This window comes from Ambystoma mexicanum, chromosome 1p (assembly GCF_040938575.1).
Source record: "Ambystoma mexicanum isolate Mex_15411 chromosome 1p, UKY_AmexF1_1, whole genome shotgun sequence".
NCBI classification, from domain to species: Eukaryota; Metazoa; Chordata; class Amphibia; order Caudata; family Ambystomatidae; genus Ambystoma; species Ambystoma mexicanum.
Genome location: NC_090921.1, coordinates 1,006,682,029 through 1,006,702,198, shown reverse-complemented (window position 1 = coordinate 1,006,702,198; position 20,170 = coordinate 1,006,682,029). Strand labels below are relative to the sequence as shown.

Here is a 20,170-nt window from a genome sequence, read left to right as displayed (position 1 = left end):
GCTCCATTGAAACTTACTCAAGGCCGCAGACTACCGTCTCAACCCTGGTTTACTGATCTATTAAAAAATGCTCGCCTCCAACTCAGACAAGCTGAACGCAAATGGCGGAGTAACTACGATCCAGCGCTTAGAGACCTGTACAAGATCAACCTCTCCACCTACTTAGCCAGCGTTAAACTCGCCAAATCAATTTTTTTGCCCAGAAAATTGAAAATGCTTTACTTAAACCAAAAACCCTATTTTCTATTGTTCACTCCCTTGCTTCCTCAGAGTCGCTGACCTCTATGGTTAAGCCATCTCAAAAACTATGCAATGACCTTGCATCCTTTTTCACCACCAAAATGGATGTGATTAGATCTAACATTGCTAAATCTCTGACGACACTGACCCCTGACACCATCGACTTTGTGCCCCCCCCCCTACCGATTTGTCTCCTAGCTGGTCGACCTTCCCTCTGTTTAGTGAGGAAGAAGTCATGGCAGTCATATCAAAGATTAAATCCTCTTCCCCTGAGGACGCCATACCTGCTATCATTATGAAAACGATCGCCCCAGACATTCTGGCTGAAATTACTGCGGCCATTAACAACTCCTGCCAAACGGGACTGGTCCCCCCTGAACTGAAATCTGCCAGGGTCATTCCCCTCCTCAAGAAGCCTTCTCTTGATCCCACCGTCCCTGCCAATTTCCGCCCGATCTCTCTTCTCCCATTCTTGGCTAAACTCTTGTTTAATCTCTGGTTTCACCCCTTCTGTCTTCCTTCTTGGAATCTTCTAATATTTTTGACCATGCACAGGCAGGCTTCAGACCTGGTAGAGGGGCGGAAAGTGTAATTGTCTCCGTACAAGATGATATGTCCAGACTGGTTGATGCGGGTGGAGTAGGGGCCCTAATCCTGCTGGATCTATCTGCCGCTTTCGACACGGTGGACCATTCCATCCTTCTATCACATCTCGCACAGATTGGGATCTCCGGTTCTGTTCTCGCCTGGTTCACTTCCTTTCTTTCTGACCGCACTCAGACCCTCGCCATGCCTCCCTTTCTTTCTGCCCCTTGTGCACTCACCTGTGGTGTTCCCCAGGGATCTTCTCTCTCTCTGATCCTGTTCAACATTTATATCTGGGCACTGGTCTGCCTTATCCGCTCTTACGGACTTAATTTTTATTCCTATGCGGATGACACACAGATCCTGATCCGGCTTGATCAGGATCAATCTGTGGTCGCAGCTTGTCTTCATGATTGCCTCAAGTCAGTCGGTATTTGGATGGACCAAAATTGGCTAAACTGAATGGTGATAAAACGGAAGTAATGCTTGTTGGCTCCCCTCCTTATCCTTCATTATGGACCACCGCTTTCTGGCCCACATCGTTGGGTCCTCTACCCTGTCCTGTAAACAAGGTAAAGAATCTGGGGGTTATCCTCTCTGCCTCCCTTTCTATGTCAAATCAGGTTTCGGCTGTCTGTCAGTCCGCACACCACCAGATCAGGGTTCTAAAGAAGGTGCTACCTATGATCCCAGAAACCATGCGTCCCCCGGTGGTGGCGGCACTGGTTCTTTCACGGCTGGACTATTGTAATTCCTTGTACTTATCCCAACCGACGGGTCTGCTACAACGATTCCAACGTATGGAAAATCTGGCAGCCAGACTGGCCACTGGGTCCCCCTATGGCGCCCACATCTCACCGGTACTCCGCTGTCTCCACTGGCTCCCGGTGGCACAGGGTGTTAAGTTTAAGTCATTATGCATTGTCCACCGGGCAGTTCATGGCTTAGGAGCGGAATTCCTTCAAGCTAAATTTTCCCGATATATCCCGGATCGTGACCTTCGTTCCTCTACAACCAACCTCCTTAAGGTCCGCAGGTTCAATCGTGAAAGACATGGCGGCAGAGCCTTCTCTATTGCCGCAGCCAAGCTCTGGAACACTCTGCCACTATCACTTAAATCCTCGGCTAATCACCTGGCTTTCCGGAAAGCCCTGAAGACCACCCTGTTCTAAAGCGTCTGTCCTTGTTGAGCTCGCAGCTTCCCTACCAGCGCCATGATGCCTCTGGGCGACCGTGCGCTTTACAAATATATATAACATAACATAACATAACAAAGCCAGGTGTTTAAGTACTAGAATTGGTATCTGGTCATTGCATCGAATGCAATATCATTGAATGCCTTACAATTGAAAAAATTGCATCGAAAAGAAAAACATTGAATGCATTTGTTTAAAGGTAAAGGGTTTAGTTTAATTATAATGGGTTTTAAAGGTTTAAAAAAAAAGGGGGGCTGGGCCGGGGAACCTGCGATTTTAAAAAAAGAACAACAAAATTAATTTGATGCAATTTTTTTCAATGCATTTTTTTCGATGGAATGGTATGTCGATGGTAGGAATTCGATGTAATGACTAGGAACCCTAGAATTCAGTTTGATAACTGGTTTAGCATCTCACAGCTGCTAGGCGCTTATTCGAGATATTGTTAATCTTCCTGCTTGGTTGTTCATGCGACAGTCACATGCTCTTAGTCCTTGTTTCTATCAGCTTGTTGTTATGCATGATGTGCATACGTGCAAGAAACAGCATTTTGTTAATGAGAAAACATCACTCGTAGTTCAACCTCAAAATAGTATGCACTCGGCAAGAGTGTGTGATTTTAACTAAAATAGACAAAACTCCAGGCTCCGCTTCAAATAATGTGTTTACAAAGGATGTTTATCAGAAGAGACATCCCCAGCTCAGCTTCAAATAATATCTAGTCAAAACATTCAATTTAACAGAAGAGATATCATTAATAGCGCATTTTCAAATGAAAGGTAGTCGAAGACAGTCTGTTTAACAGATGAGGCAAAGGGAGAAACCGCCCTCTTAGTTCTTTAGCAATGGGAGCGGGAACCACACATTGTGCATGTAGAGATGGTTACAGTTTTCAGATTCTGGCTGCACATCCAAAATGAAAGTGTGCACAATGTCAGTGTGGGTGGAGATGAAGCGCTATTGCTGTCTTTTAAGTCATGCACATGAGAACAGTTGGTAATGCACTGATTTTGAGCACAATCGAGGATCCATATCCGATGTCAAATTCTTTGAAGATCGAGTAACAAGTAGAAAACTACCAAGGTAGATCAGCCGGTTCAGTGACTGTTGCTGAGATGCAATTTCTTTAAAGTTGGCTGAAAATCTTACGGATTCTGTACAATTCCTTATCAACAAATATGTGCTGTAAAATACCAGGCTATGGGTTGGGCTGGCTGCTTGCTCATATTCAAGGCAGTGGTGGGGTGACTTCTGCCCCTATAATGAAAATCAAAAGCTAGCACCCGTAAACCCACAGCTCAGTTTCCTAAAAACTGGCGACCGCACAATCGCATTTGCTTTCGATTGAGCAGTTTGATAAGCAAATCACATGTTTAGAAGTATACCCTGCAATAACACTCAAAGAGGGGAAGCACAAATTACTGAGCATTTGTGGGGGTAGTCACGTGGCTCATTCAATTCGGGAGTTGTTAATCCATTTGTGACACCTATGAACCTAAACTATTGCAATAGGGTACAGATGGGGAGGAATAGCATATGATGAGGGACACACAGTCTGTGGGTGTTGTATGGTTATGAGCCCATCCATTGACTGCCCATGGCCATGCTAATCCCTTTGGCCATTCCCACCCATTTCTGCCTCTCTCCGTCCAAACCAAAACTCCTCCTTATGGGAACTTTTTGAGCTCCCTTTAATCAAATCTTACTATCAAACTTTGCACTCAAGTGCCTGCCAGCGTTTTTTCAAAGCAGTCTTCTGAGCGTTAATTACTTAATTGGAGTTGTAAACACACTGTTGATGTAATAAATACATCTTACCATGCCTGCCTTCAGCCACTCGATTTATAAGCACTAGGCGTGTCCTTCACTGGAGTACTGTTAAAAAGCCCCTCCTCAGTATTGTCACTGCTTCAAAATAGGGCAGAATGTTCAGTGTAGCTGTAAAATCATTAAACCTCCATTTTACCATGCATGCCAACATTATTCTTTCCATTCGCGAGACAATAGTCCAAGTCCTGGTTTTCACTTTTCATTCTGGGACTTGTAGTTTATAACGGGGAACGCCAGGACTACAAGCACCAGAATGCAAAGTTTAAACCAGGACTGCTGTAAAGTCTGAGGAATGGATTGGAGAATGTTGACATGTATGTTTAACGCACCACCCACATTTAAATGTAGTCAGTGTCCGCCTTGAGTCGAGTCAAAAAGCTTTAGTAAAGCACTGAATCGGCCGGATAAAAGACACCAGCATTTGACCGTTGCTGCTCTACAGTGTTTCAAAGTGGAGTTCTGCGTGACAGCATGTCGTTTTCTGTTGGAGGAGCGACCGTAACCTTGGCGACTACCCACCCTACACCTCCTGTGTTTCGTGTGTTGCACACCCTCATTTTGCATTCACCTTTTTACTGCAAAAACTACCATAGATTTTGCTGGAAAAAAAGGACCACATACTTTAGTTGTATCAGCCAGCAAAAGAAACAATTGTCCCCTTGTATGCCTTTTTCATAGGCTTCAGTGCTGCACAGAGTCGCCTATTGTGCAGAGAAAAACATATTGTCATAGCTTTGGCCTGATTATCAGATGTGAATGGACGGCACTCAATATCGGGGAACTATGAATTGACTCCTATTCACTCCTGCAAAGCACAGATTGACTGAAAGCACCAAATCATAGTCACAGAGAACTCACAACAATGCAGGTTACTTGGTTATCCTTTGTTTTTCAGAATATGCAAACCAAGTGCCTGCATTCCATGTGGCAGCTGCTATGGTGTCTGGGCCCAGACCCAGCTGGCTGGGTGACCATGCTCCTGCTGCTTTGCATCACCCGCAGCGCAGGGGGTGCGCTACAGTTCTCTGATGACCCATTCGAATGCCTAGGGGTGAGAGTTCACTTAGGACCAAAGCCAGGCAGTACCCGGCAAACAAATTCCAGTTTGTCTACCTGGAATAATAACCACAGTTGAAAGAAGACTGGTGCATGTAAGTTTAAGAAGCTTGTTTCACTTTGGAAATGTCTTTTTTGTTGTTTCTGTGAAATTGTGAAACTGTAGCTGCACATTTTGGGAAAATATATATATTATTGAGAGCAGACCTAGCCTAGGGAAGCAATGGAGCGCTTGGTAATCGTAGAGGGAGGAACACAGGGAGAGAAGCAGAGAAAAAGGAGCAGGAAGCTAACAGGGAGGGCGTCCCTACTGTAGGAAGCCTGCTTTAAACATAGATGGCTCCCACCCAATGATATTCATGGCATCTATTCCAGTGGTGTCTGCTTCAAGCCAGAAGAAAGAACATGCTAAGCAAATAAAGAGCTGTAAACACGTGATTGATTGATGGCCGAAGTAGCATCTTTAAGACTCTTGAAAAGTGTGATTTGCCAGAGGGGTGTGGTAGGTCAGAAGAAGGACATGGACTCGGTCAGGCATTTCACTGGTATGTTTATTAAAGAAATTGAGTAAAGCATATCTTTCCCTATACTACAGGCTTCCCTACCTAACGAAACTATGTAAGGTGCTTGTCAGTTAATGATTGTCCATAAATGAAACCGTCCACTGTGCCACTCTAAGTCTATCTGACTCTACTATTAACTTTAACAACTCAAAGTTAGGAGAGGGCTTCCTTTCGCCTGAAGTTTCTGGGGTTTTCCCCCAACAACTTTTCAATAGAGGATCTGTAGATAGTCTCTAGTTACCACTTTTATCAGTTTGTATAGTTCATTCACTATTGTTTTGGACTTTTGTTTCTTCTCTTGTTTTCCTCTTTAAAGGTTGATCTTTTTCTTCTCCCCTGGCAAACGTTTCCAACAAGTATCCTTTCTGTCTAGTCTATTTCTTATTTTCCTGAGCAGTTCATTGGCTTTGGTTTCTTTCTGTTCTTTGCCTGGACATGTATTTACAATGTCCACCTTGTTTTTGGTTTTTTCGTTTATACTTAGGGCGTCTACTTTTCCTAGGCGTTCTTGGTATGGATTGAGACTAATTGTCACTCCCAAACAATTTCTGATTCACATCTATCACCTATCGCCTCCCTCCCTCTACTCCCTGATCTTCCTCTGGCCCTTCTGCAGCCACCCCCCTCCCTCCTTCTCTGCCTTTCCCCTTTTCTCTGCAGACAAGGTTACTCGACAAGTCCGATATATGAAAGTCTCGTTGAAACAGGTTCACCCCTGTTCCTCCAAAACTATCAAGGACCACATCGACTCCCTGGCTCCTGCCCTGGCCGATTTCTGCAATCACTCCTTCGCCACCTGAGTCTTCCCATCCCCCCTGAAGCACTCCCTTGTGCACCCTCTTCTTAAGAAATCCTCTGCTGACCCCTCCTGCCCGGCTAACTATCGCCCAATCTCCATCACTCCCTTCCTGGGCAAGCTCCTGGAGAAACTGACCATCTCCCATCTTAATCTCCACACCGAATCTGTTGATTGTCTTCATGACCATCAGTCTGGCTTCAGGGCTGCCAGAAGCACGGAAACTGCTCCCCTGAACATCCGTGAAGACCTGCTCTCCAACCTTGACTCCAACACCCCATGTGTCCTCATCCTGCTTGATCTCTCTTCTGCCTTTTACACTGTCAACCATGCCATCCTGCTCAACCGTCTCCGTGATAACCTGGGTATCACTGGACAGGCTCTGGCATGGCTGACTTCTTTCCTCTCCTATCGACCTTCCCAGGTCCAACTTGGGTCTTTCCTCTCCGATATCTTTTTCTCTACCCGTGGTGTCCCCCAGGGGTCTAACCTCTCTCCCTGGCTTTTCAACCAATACCTGGCACTCCTTGCCCACCGCATCGCCGCTCTCTGCCCCAACTTTCAGTGCTATGCGGATGATACCCAGCTCATTTTCAGGCTACCCTCGGCCTCCTCCTCTCCTTCCCTCATCTCTGACTGTCTGTCTGCTATCCAGGAGTGGTGTGCCACCAATGACCTCTGCCTTAACGCCAGTAAGACTGAGATTCTACTCATCGGCACACCCACTCCCTCCTTCCCTGCAGCTCTCTGGCCGGCCTCTCGTGGCCCTCTTCCTGCCCCCACCTGCAAGGCTAAAAACCTCAGGGTCATCTTCGACTCCACACTTTCTCTGCTCACATCTCTGACATCTCTATGAAGTCACACTACCAGCTGCACCTCCTCAGAGGTATTCTTCCTTTCCTCTCCTTCCCCCAGAAGCTCACCTTTTCCAGAGCCCTGGTTATCTCTAGGCTGGACTATTGCAACAGTCTCTATCTTAATCTGCCTGCCTCTACTCTCCGCCCTCTGCAACCTATCCAAAACAGGACTGCGAGACTTGTCCTTGGCCTCAAGCCCAGGGATCGTATCTCTCAAGGACTGAAATCTCTGCACTGGCTCCCAGTGGCTGCAAGGATTAAGTTCAAAACCCTCTGCATTGTCCACAAGGCCTTCTGGGACCTGGGGCCGCAATACCTTCAAATCTCTTCCCAAATACCTTCCTTCTCTGGCTCTTCGCTCATCTGCCTCCAACTCCCTCATGGTCAGTCGCTTCTCCAAGCAACGAGTTGGTGGTCGATCTCTCTCTTCAGCAGGGGCCTACCTCTGAAACAGCCTTCCTGCCTCCCTGAAACTTGAGGAAAACCATCTCCGGTTCCAGAAACACCTCAAAACCTTCCTCTTTGCTTCTGCTTTCTCTGCCTCTCTCCCCTGCTGAAATTCCTGGCTAAAACTTCACTGGTTACCTGGCCACCCTTTCTGATACTGGGGCCAGGATCCGCTTTTGCACACCTGGCCTGCCCCCCGGCAACCCCTGCACCTGGGGACTGTTTTCTGTATCCCTACAGTCCCCCTACCAGCACTTATTTCTGCTCGTACCCTGCACTTGCCACCATCTGGCCGCTTTATTTATTTTAGCTTTCCCCTCTCCCTTCCCCCAGGCACTTTGCCTTTCCCCTTACCCCATACACTTACGCGATCTGAATGACACCTGGCCTAGTATGATCGTTGTCTATCTTCCCACTTTTTCCCCCCCTAGCCTCGTCGCGCCTTGAAACACTTGTGTATAGGCACGTTATAAATGCCATATCATATCTATTTTTACTGACTTTATAATATTTCTTTCTTGACTGGGCTGAGTATGAGCATCCCAATAATGATTCTCATTTGCTCTTGTTATTTTTCTCTCGTCTGTAATGAATAAGAGTTTTCCAATAATGATTCTTATTCACTCTCTGTATATTATCCTTTTCCTGACTGTGACGATTATGAGCTTTCCATTAATGATTCTCATTCAGTCTCATTATATTATCGTTTTCTTGACTGTGGCGAATATGAGCTTTCAAATAACGATTCTCATTCGCTCTCTCGGGTCTCCCATTATCCCTATTACCTTCCGTTCTTAGGGTTAATGTCACTGGGGTTTTTGTTTGTTGAGTATCAGCTTCTGTTTATTTTAACCTAGCTTCTCGTGTGCTTTTGCCTGTTCCTCCTCCCTCAGTTTGTCTTGGATGGCTATGCAGTATTTTGTATACCGGCTTGTCCCAGGTCTGCCGTGGCAGAATGGTATCCGTGTATTTGCGAGGATCCTTGGTCCACCATGAATCTCCTGTGGTCACGCCACCAGTCTTCCTTTCTCTCTGCTTCAGGATGCCACGCATCCAGTTCCACTTCCTCGTCTCCTTGCTACCGTCTGTAGCGTGGCTGTCACTTCTTGGTCTCTCACACCTGCAGGACACTATGCTTCTCGACTCTGCTTCTCACTGTAGTCAGTGTTTGAGCCCTTTTGAAACTTGCAGGCTCGTTCCTCCTTTCCCCAGGCTCCTCCCCTTTTTGGACTGACATAGCGGTGGGGCTTCCCAAGGACAAGCCTTTGTTCCTTTTCCACTTTCTCTTGTGGATTCTCTTCTCCTCCATACGTCCTCTTCTTCGTCCCAGTGGAATGTGTTCTTAGAAGGATTCTTTCTATTTCTTATTGGCAACAAGACATACTGGTTTTCTCTTCACATATATTGTCATCATAGAGGTTTGAGAATGTTATTGTGGAAGGTCCTCTAGGGAGTTCTCATGGGAACAGGAGTCCTTGTCCCCAAAGGGGGAGTCTCTCCCGGTGAGGTCCCACTTGACTCTACCCCTAGGGAGGGTATTGCAAAGCGGGCTCACCTCCCTAGCCCCACAGGCGAGCTCCCTCTTGGGGAGAATGGACAAATTCCTGTGATTCATCACGGGGGCAGGACACCAATGGGGGTGGGGTGGATGTAAAGACTGGAGGGTGGGTCTGTACCTCTGCTCTCTATATGGCAGAGGAGAGGCACAGAGGACCCCAAATTAACAAGGGGGTCCTGGGAGTCCCTCTGCCAGACATTAGTCCTGGGTACGAGAGACTTACCCAGAGTCTTCAGCTCACTATCTTTCACAGAGAAGAAATAATATCCCAAACATATCAGTCTTTGTCCTGCCCTGGGGCAGTCCAGCACCGAAATGCTAGGCAATTCTCCTCTGAACAAGAGTACCAACAGAAACCCCAGACACGGGTTTCGATCAGGTTGGACCTCATCAGTAGGGTGGATCTGTTCCTCTCTAAGAATAGTGAGCAAGGGGTCCACGTTGCTCACTATTCTTAGAGAGGCACAGCTCCTCCCTACTGATGAGGTCCGACCAGACCGAAACACGTGTCTGGGGATGCTGTTGATACTCTTGTTCAGAGGAGAATTGCCTAGCATTTCGGTGCTGGACTGCCCCAGGGCAGGACAAAGACTGATATGTTTGGGATATTTCTTCGCTGTGAAAGATAGTGAGCTAAAGACTCTGGGTAAGTCTCTCGTAACCAGGACTAATGTCTGGTAGAGACTCCCAGGACCCCCCTTGTCAATTTGCATATTTAAGTAACTTTGGGTCTCACCCTAAATTACTAGGGGAATCCAGACGTGGGCCCCTTGCTCACTATTCTTAGAGAGGCACAGCTCCTCCCTACTGATGAGGTCCAACCAGACTGAAACATGTGTCTGGGAATGCTGTTGGTACTCTTGTTCAGAGGAGAATTGCCTAGCATTTCGGTGCTGGACTGCCTCAGGGCAGGTCAAAGACTGATATGTTTGGGATATTTCTTCTCTGTGAAGGATAGTGAGCTAAAGACTCTGGGTAAGTCTCTCGTAACCAGGACTAATGTCTGGCAGAGAGACTCCCAGGACCCCCCTTGTCAATTTGCATATTTAAGTAACTGTGGGTCTCACCCTACGTTACTAGGGGAATCCAGACGTGGACCCCTGGCTCACTATTCTTAGAGAGGCACAGCTCCTCCCTGCTGATGAGGTCCAACCAGACCGAAACACGTGTCTGGGGATGCTGTTGGTACTCTTGTTCAGAGGAGAATTGCCTAGCATTTCGGTGCTGGACTGCCCCAGGGCAGGACAAAGACTGATATGTTTGGGATATTTCTTTTCTGTGAAAGTTAGTGAGCTAAAGACTCTGGGTAAGTCTCTCGTAACCAGGACTAATGTCTGGCAGAGAGACTCCCAGGACCCCCCTTGTCAATTTACAGAGTACCCCAGCCAAGATTCTCTATAGGGTAGCGCTGGTCGAGCAATCAAGGTCTAGCTTCTCTGGAGGTGATGCAGGCTGGTTCTTAAGTACAGTGTAGCCCCCAAGCCCCCACAAAGGAATGTCCACACACTGTATTAGTTAAAACACAGTCTTTATATAATTAAGTTCAAGGTTATGTACACAATCACAATAACTCACTTTGTGCTCAGAAAATCTACAACGGCAAATATGTACAGTTCTAAAGTGGTACCACAATTATTTTCAGATCTCATTAAAGTGCATCAACTATACTCTGGTCAAATGTCACAAAGATCACTTAATAAAGGCAACCAACAATAGACATAGGAGGAAAGCAGTTGGTTAGAACAATTGGCAGAATACTGGCCCCTACCAACTAGACACAGTTCTGTGTAGACATCCCCCCCACCTGGGTAACCTGTAAAGTAAAGATATATTACAAGCCCAGTCCATATATTGTTCTATAAGTCTTATTTCCTCTATAATGTTTCTACCACTCCAATGTACCTGGAATAGCAGAGGTGACGGATCCTTCTTGAGCGGCTCCCTTGAAAGCAGGAGCCACGGATCATCGAGATCCCACGAACAAAGTGAACTCGGCGTCCAGGCACCAGCTTCGGTCCCAGCTGTGCTCGTCGCCGACGAAGCGAAGGCGTCCTGCAAGGAAGAGGCGTGCGGGGCACCTCAATGACTATAGTTCAGGACCGCAAAGAGTTTATGAAGAACTGTGGCCCAGCAAGGGCGTCGTGTCGTCCAGCATCTCTACGGTCGTTGGGTGGCGGGAAACCCACCGGCGGGTGCTCCTCGGCGAGTCGACGGCCTGGCCTTCCCCGGTGGGTGAGGCGAGCGGCGGTGCGGACGAGCGCGTCCGTGAATCAAAAGTCTTAGGCAAAGGAGCATGCGGCTCTGGTCGTCGGTGGCTCTACGTCAAGCGGTCCCTTCTTCTGGGCAACACGGCTCCGACGGGCCTCCAGCGGTTACAGCAAACTTGCAAACCCTGGTCGACGGCCGTGGATGGAATGTCTGGTGCTGATCTTCGCTCTCCTCGGCTGTCCCAGTCTCTGGTCGGCAGCCTTTCGAGGGTATGACTTCCAGGGCGCTTCGGCGAAGGTTAGCGGTGCTCTATGGTCCCTCGGAGCACAGGAAGAGGGCACTTAACCAAGTCCTACCTTGGATCAGTCTCGGCGGCTTTCGGATTTCGGCGAAGGGAGACAGCAGTCAACCTTCTTCTTCAGGCTCGGCTTTGAGGTTAAGCATCAGTTTCAACTTCAGCTTCTGAACAATTTCCAGTGGTGAGAGGTCCCCAGATATACTATTCTCTCTCTCATCCACACTGCTGGGTCACACTCAGCAGCCAATCATACAGAAGGGCATTCATGCAGTCAGTCAGCCAATCAGGCATACAGTGCATTCAGGCCATTCTCCTCCCTCTCAGACACTCACAACAAGGAATGTGTATTGAGACAAGTACCCAGCATTCAACACTACACACTGCATTCATATCAGTTTTGGGCAGGGCTGTCTCAGTCATTGTGTCAAACACCAGAAACCAGACATCCACAACAAGAAGTGCATATTGGTCACACACTCTATTTACCCAGGTTCCACCCACAGGGTGTACCCACAACATACAGTCACTTGGAAGGCTCCAGCCAGTCTGACCTGGACTTCACAACAATAACATATATGGAACTTCCACCCAACAGCCAGTCAGGGGGAAGGGACAGAGTCAGGGCTTCCCAGGACTTTGGGAAAACAAGGTAACGGGCAATAGAAAGCAAGAGGCCACAGGGGCCATCTTGTTTCCTATCGAGAATCAACTGATTCCAATGGCAGGGCCTGGGTATCCCAAAATGGAGGATACTCAGATCACCTGTCAAATTCAGCATGGAGCTGCTACCAGCCCATACCCTGCTCTGTGGGCCACACACAGGTGCCCAAAAACATACACTAGGGGCACAGGGTTGCACCCCCACCCTTGGGTTCCATAAGGGTATCCCATGGGTCTGTACACCAAACCTAAAACAGGAAGAGCTGCACTGCCAGAAGTCCCATATGGACTCCTGGGCAGAAATCAATACAGAATGCAAATGAAAAAGGACTACAGGACAAGGACAGGGAGGCCCTGTCCCTCCAATGCATTGCCAGCATCACAGTGGACAAAGCAGCAATTGGGGAGGGCAGTTGCCCCTCTTTGCATGCACCCCCAGGGACACCTATGATTTGAATCAACAAATATTTTAGGGTTTCTCCACTTCTTTTACAGCCTCTTATCACGGTTTTAAAGTGAGTGGGTAATCCAGATGTGAAGCAACGTTATCTGAGAACTAGGTTTCTATGATGACTAGAATGTGGATTTCAGAGGTTTGCATGTGGGAGTGGATTTTGGCAGTTGAGCGGGTGTTAACTATGGAAAGATTGCAGCAATTGGGGGAATGGTCTGATGCAATGGTCTAAAAAAGTACTGATGTTTTTAAACATGGTTATCGGCCTCGACGGTCAACAGGTGGGCTTGCGTTCATAGAATTGCAGAGTGCTGGTGTGCTTTCATCATTCAATGACTAAGAGCAGGTGACTATCACATGTGTAACCCAGCGGTAAGATTGAAGCTATCTCAAAGAAGCGCATGTCAGGTGTGAGATGCTAAACCAGTTCTCATCATCACACTGCATTCTGGTTCTTATAAACCTGGCTTTATAGGCTTGGTAGGTGCAGGAGGGAGCAGATCTCAGAGGTTGCCTGAACCCGGATGTGGTGGGGGTCAATCTCACTCCTTAAAACTTTACTACTTTGTGGCAGTGGCGCAGAGGTGAATTGATGAGGAATGATGAGAACCAAAACGTGAGGTAAGTAAATCTTTACTAGAGGTACTCAACCACCCCAACGATTTGTGGTGGGTGGCGTCTCCATTAACCATGATCCCCAACCGTCAACCTTAGACTCCCCCTTGCTCAACATTCCATGAACCCTTTGCGCGAGGATGGGCCATATCCCTTACCTTACAGCCTACTATATTTCTGATAGCAGGAATCCGAATGATATCTGAAGCAGGAACGGCTTAGCCAATTGACTATATGGGTGTGTTGTAAAACATTTGGAAATCTCTGAAACATCTGGAGAGACAATGCTGTTTTTGGGTAGTTGTAGTTGAGGTCAACCTCTTGGGCCTTGCGCCCTTAGCAAATTCTAAATTTTTGGAATCGCGTCTGTGTGAAAAGACGTTTTCGTAGGAACCACTACCCCTCCTCCGAGGTTTAAGACAGATTTTGAAAGGTTTCACACGGGGACAGCGTCACACATATTTAAAGAATATTTGAAGGATTAGGAGATTTATTACACACAATCATCTGTCAGCATATCTTTTGAGTGATCCTAATCCTTCAAATATTCTTTAAATATGTGTGGCGCTGTCACAGTGTGAAACCTTTCAAAATCTGGAGAAACAAACCTATGTTATGGACCTGGCTGGGATTTAAATTATAGTGTTTGTTTATTTTCATTTATAAAGTGCACACAGCATACGGAATTGCCTCTGCCAACTAATGATATGGGTAAACAAAATTTAAAAAAAGGATAATGAAGGGACCAAGGATGGATCAGGAAAAAGGGAGGGCGGGCTGCAATCGTGTCCACGGGAGAAGCAGGACTAGAATGCGGAAGAGGGGGTTTCTCCTGCTTTTTTGGACAGCACGGCCGGTTCTATGGCTCTTAGGGGCAAGAAGTCCCAAAGAGTGAAAGACGGAAATGTTATTTAATAAGTGGGCGATGTCCCGTCAAAAATGATTTAGTACAGGGATGCAGTGTAAAATATTGATGTTTGACATGCTGTTGATTATGCTGAAAACAATAGCAAGTTCGAAATTCTGTGATCGAACCCAAAATCCTTTACATGTAATTTTGATACATATATTTGTGTGTGAGTGGGTTTTAGCGACCGATGCAATACCGTTTATTTGTAATGGCTTAATGGATAGCACCCCTCCTGCCCCTGTCTTTACCTGATATGCAGCTCACCAGTCAGACACATGGCCACAATAACCACCAGAGGCCTCGTGTTAGCCGTGAAATATATTGTGGGCACTCGCGTTCATTGTTGTACCTCATAAGGCACGCCGTGACGTGGTGTCAATGTCCTAGCGCGCGCGGGCCTTCTGGGGCCTAGTTCAGAGAATGACATCCAGAACCATGACAGAAGTAGCATTCCAGGGCCGTCCTCCTTAGGGGCCTGTTCCCCCATAGCTGCCTGTTCCCCCATAGCGGCCTTTCCTGTCCCGGGGCTTTCAGGCCGTCTGTATCCAGTGCAGGGCGGTATTCTGGCCACTCACAGTTGCTTAATCTTGTTTTCACAGAGCTAGAGGTGCGGCAGAAGCGAGGCGCCATCGCCGCCGGGACGCTCCTGCTCACTGTAGAAGACCCCAAGTCCCAGCTGGGCAGTGGTGGTGCCACGCTCAACGCCCTCCTGGTGGCAGCCGAACACCTGAGTGCCCGTGCAGGTTATACGGTGAGTGGAGATGTGTTGTCGTCTGGACGCGGTTTTGGGACCCCCCAGGAAAGATTGTGATTGAACGTTGTTGGCGTGGGGTGTGTGGGGTGGGAATTGGTGGGGGGAGGGGCGTGACCACACCAGTTTAATGGTACGAGTAGCAGGCCCCATGCAAAGGTGTTTGCAAGGGTGCGTTTGGCGCGCTAGATCCCACGGCGATCACCTTAAAGAATGAGACGAAGTAAAAACGCCATGTACCTTCACCATGGATGGGCACCCTATGATTTCACTGGCGTATTAGGGATTCTCAGTGAATTGTCAAATTGTCAACCCAGTGTGGTTGAGACAAGAGGGCTCAACAGTAGCCCTACGGATTCAGTCAGCTCTCTGCAAGCTTCACCTCTAGCCGTTCAGTTTCCATGACATATTAAACACCTTTGGCTCCCCTGGAGGGCTCCACGCTGTGTTCAGTTTCCATGACATATTAAAAACCTTTGGCTCCCCTGGAGGGCTCCACGCTGTCTCTGTACCCATCCGTGCTTGGCCTCACCTGCAGGTCTCTTTCCTAGGGTGACGGCTGAGTGCATTTGTCATTGCAGATATGTTCCTATCTCTGTTCTCATGGTCCTCTCTCCTCTGTGTTGCCTCAGGTTGTCTCCTCCGACGTCCTGCAGAACACCCGCATCCTGATCATGCACATGGTGAGTGCTGTGTGACGATTGCTCAGTGCTGATGGGACTGTGGTGGGTGGAAGTAGAGGGGTGGGGGCTGGGGGTGGGGGGGGGGGTGCTGTGGCCAACTGATTTGGTCGCTTTCAAAGGCATTGATTTTGCTGCAACCCTAAGATGCGTGATGATTAGCATTTTCCCTGTGGAAGACAAACTGCCATAATGTGCTTTTCGTCCTTCCTAGTTTCTTATCTTGCAAGGCCCTTTTCGGACATTATTTCAATAATACCTAAAATGTAAAGAAAATATGTGTATTTATTTGTATTTTAGTGGCATTAATGATATCGTACAGACCTGGCCCTGGTGATTGCAGAGCATTTTAGCAGGAGAGAAAGGAGTGTACCCCGAGATTTGCACAGATAGGAATGTATGATGGGGCACAGCATCTACACAGGTGCCCGGGGGAATTTATCAGAGTACATGGGTTGAGAGGAGGAGGTTTGAACACAAAAATGGGTGGATCCATTTGTGACTTTTTGCAGCAAATTTTGAGTACTACTTAGGGCCGTACCTTTGAGGACATTTGTGGAAATGGATGCATTTTAGGGCACTTGGGGACAGTAACACCCCTGAACTCCTGTCCAACACCATGACCCTTCCCCCTTATAGTAAAGCGATCTGTCACCTCCTAGTGAGTATTGTGCGATTGACAACATAACGTGCAGTGATTTAAGATGTAGCTGACGGAGTTCCTTGAAACTTGGGGTAACATGGTCAGATTTGCACTGACCAGTCGTGCTGCAGCATGGCAAACAACCCTGGGGAAAAGGCAGAGGGGGCAAGTTAGGGAGGCCAAAGAAGGGGGTATTTCCCCTGTTGATGTGGGAAATGATATGATATGGCATTTATAATGCCCCTATACACAAGTGTTTCAAGGCCCGAGTGGGTGAATGGTTGCACAGTGATCCGAAATTGCTAAGATGGAGGAAAGGTTGGACGTTCCTGAGAAGGCTTAGTACCAAGTTACTTGGTCTTTTTTTTGTGTGTTATTTGAAGGAGAGGTTGTGGTCCATGTATGTCCATGGTGTTGACATTAGAGGAGAGCGTGAGGGGAGAAAACTTTGAGGTGTATTTCAGAGAGCCAATCCTTGATTAGGATCTGGAAGTTGCTCTCAATGAGGAGAATGAACTCGGTTTTACTTTGGTTTGAAATTAAGGTACATTGGAGACCCCCATGTTTAGGGGTGTACAGGCAGGATCTGAGGTGATGCATGTCACCGGTGATGGCGCCTTGAGGTAAAGCTGGGTGTCATCAATATTTTGATGCAATGTTGTCTTTCCTAGAAAGTTGACACCAAGAGGTTGCATGATATAGACCTATGTGGGAAATGGATGACACCCTTATCAGGATGACTCCATTTAGACACATTTTTGCCTGTCTGCAAGACAAGAGGTTAACCGGAAGAGTAGTGTACCAGTAAATGCCCATGTGGGTGGAACGCCCCAAGATGAAGGCTTCATGATCAACCCTGTTGCATGCCACCAAGAGATATAGGAGGCTCAGAAGTGAATGAGCACTGCTGCCTGTGATTCACATATCATCATCATCCGAGATTGGGACAGTTCAGTGTGGTCGGAAGCTGGATTGGTTGGCCTGTAGATAGTTGTTGTGATATATATGGTCTTGGTTTTGAGATGCCTTTGCTTTTTTTCTGTCCTTTCCAGAGTAAGGAGAGGTGGCGAAAGGACTATCATTTTCCTGTTTGACATCGTCTATCTTCTTTTTTTTTTAATGAGGTAAAGGATTTGGGAGCTTTTAGAGAGGAGAAAAACTTGCTTGACTGGAGGGAGGGGTTGCTGGTGTTCAGTGACAGGAGAAGTGGATCTCGGTTGAGCGGTGTGATGAAAACGCAGGGAGTATTTCATTGTTCAATGAATTCGCTTTCACATTTGTGTGGAGGGAATAATTGGTGGGTGTTTGGCCACTGTTGCCAGAGGGAAAGTTCTGGGCTGAAATGTGAGGGCTGTCAGAGTCTGATTTGGCAAAGTCAGTTTTGGGTTCGATAGTTTCAATCCTTGCAATGATGAATTGGTTAATGTTGGTAGACTTTTTGACAGACTGTGGGCTGGTCGCTGGTGGGAGAGAAATTGTACTGTATCTTTATGTTGGTTGTTTACTTTGGAAACATTTGATGTGGAAGTCATATTTTGCCTTGCAGATTGGGAGTTTGTATGTCTTGTGAACTTTTTTTAGGGTTGTCATGTTCTCAGGGTTTGGATTCCACCATCATCAGTAGTTTTACATTTTCTAATGTGCCATGTTTGCATTAAGATCTTGTTTGTAGTACTGAGGAGACTGGGATTTTTACTTCACAGGGTCATATGATTAGGATATTTTTTTTTGTCCTGCTTCTGCTCATGTGCCCATATGCCACCTTCATCACCCTGTCTTCCTCACCCAGTCAAACAATGCCTCTGCAAGGGCACCTTACCAAAGCACTGTCTCCACCCTCTTTTACTATTTAAAAGGAGGTGGCTCGGGCAGCAACGACTAGCGTGTGAGGCCTGGCTGACTAAAGGAGGCATACGATATGCACCAGGCAGGCAATGTCTCACATCAATAATAAAAAAAATCCAATTTGGACACGGATTAAAGATTATTATAAAATAGCTATAAAGTGTCCCACACTCAAGGCCCTTGCCAGTCCACGCCAGGATCCTCGAAGCCACACTTGCGGAACCCCAGAACCAGGACACAGACCTAGCCGCACCAACTACCACCGAGGTCTTGCAGCGGTCCTTCACTGCTGCCATGGAGCTTGCGCTCCGTTTCAAGATGGCGGCCGCCATCGAGCCCTCAACATCAAGCCCTCTGCATGAAACTGATCGCAACACTCCAGCTATGACCGGAGCACCGATACCTGGAGTCCCCCTTTGGCCACTCCAAGATTCATTAAAAAACACAGAAACAAGCCGGCCCACCATGGCAGGATCCTCAAAGCCACAATTGCAGGACCCCAGAACCAGGACATAGACCTCGCTGCACCTACTACCACTGAGGCCGTCCAGTGGTCCCTCACTACTGCCACGGAGCTCACACTCCATTTCAAGAAGGCATGCTTTTGAAGAGTGCCTGTGAGTGCAATTGGCAGGCCGCAGGTCGTTACTCTGCTGGTTTGCTCACCTGTTTCTGCTTTGTTCTGCAGACTGCTGCTGCCCACCTGCTGAAGACCTTCAAAGACCCTGTACTGCTGGCTCTTGCGCACACGCTCTTGGAGAGTGCCTGTGAGTGCTGTTAGCAGTGCAGCGGTGTGGCAGTGAGTTTGGTTCAGACTTTTAACGGATTTCTCAGTTAATAAGTGATTTATTTTCTGCGTGCTTTAGAAATCTGAACCGTCTGAAGTGGAATACCAGGCTACTACAATATAATGCAGGGAAAACCTGCAGAAAAATCAGATAATTTAAGGAACAATAACAAGAGAAGCAACTGGTACGGTACATCGATAATGGGTAAAGGTTATAAGGCAGTTGCCTGGGGGCATTTGAGAACTGGTCTTTTGGCACAGGAAACAAGTAAGCACCAAGTTTCTCACATTGGCATAGATGCCGGTCAATAGAAACAGCTTGATATTTGTGCCTGTGTCCTAGCTGTCCCTAGGTGACCACTAGTTAAATTGAGCAGTTTCTAATACTATTCGTTTGTGGCTTTCAGGTACTATTATCTGAGATCTGGGGGTACCATCAGGACTAAGATCACCTCTATATAGCAGTCCAGTTTTTAGAAAGAATTGTCCCCCTTTCTGCCTGCTCTCCTCTACAGAAACCCCATAAAGGAAAGCTTCAGTGAGTAAGGAATCATTCCTTTGGGCACACGCCAAGTCCAGAATAATCTCAACTTCCTCGCCAAGGGTTTTAGGTGGTTCTGCCTCAGATGTGGTTGGCAATCTTCATCCCCCTGCCCAAAGCCTTTGCTCCCCCTCTCCGTTTTGTCCGATTTCTTTTTTTTAAAACTTTTCTTTATTGGCAAGTAGTAGTAGCTGGCACATTACAGGTCACAACAACGCACATTTCATATTAACAGCGTGAGTAATAAAGGACAGATTTAACAGAAGGCCACACATGATCCTGACAGAGGTTGATAACAATAAAGGCATTATCGTGTAGTATGATCAGTCCCCTGATTTGGAGATGGGGGAGATGACAGTAGCTCCAGGTCCACCTTACGGTTCAAGTAGCTACAAAACTCTGTCCATATGTTTTTAGGTCGAGCATTACTAGGCAACATGTTAATGTAGTCTTCTTCACAAGATTGCGTCCAGGTGAGAGCTTTCAGCCACATTTCTAAGGAAGGGGGGATCTGCGCTTCCAACATTGCAGGCTGCATTTCTTGGCCACAATCGCCGCCACATTTAGAAACTTAGCTTCCCGTTTCGCCTCAGCCCCCTCCCACAGCCCAAACAGAAGAGACAGGGGTACGGCGCAAACAGAAAACCCCA

At 47.3% G+C, this 20,170-nt stretch overlaps 1 protein-coding gene across 5 annotated transcripts in view; it reads left to right on the top strand.

Moving 5' to 3' along the window:
• The window catches only part of FCSK (fucose kinase), a 1,510,689-nt gene that overhangs the window by 437,440 nt on the left and 1,053,079 nt on the right, over positions 1 to 20,170 (top strand). For all 5 annotated transcript variants that reach the window (XM_069654984.1, XM_069654992.1, XM_069654977.1 and 2 more), the window contains 2 exons: positions 14,873 to 15,024; positions 15,657 to 15,707. In XM_069654984.1, the coding sequence (XP_069511085.1) occupies positions 14,873 to 15,024; positions 15,657 to 15,707 (203 nt within the window). The remainder of the gene's footprint in view (positions 1 to 14,872; positions 15,025 to 15,656; positions 15,708 to 20,170) is intronic.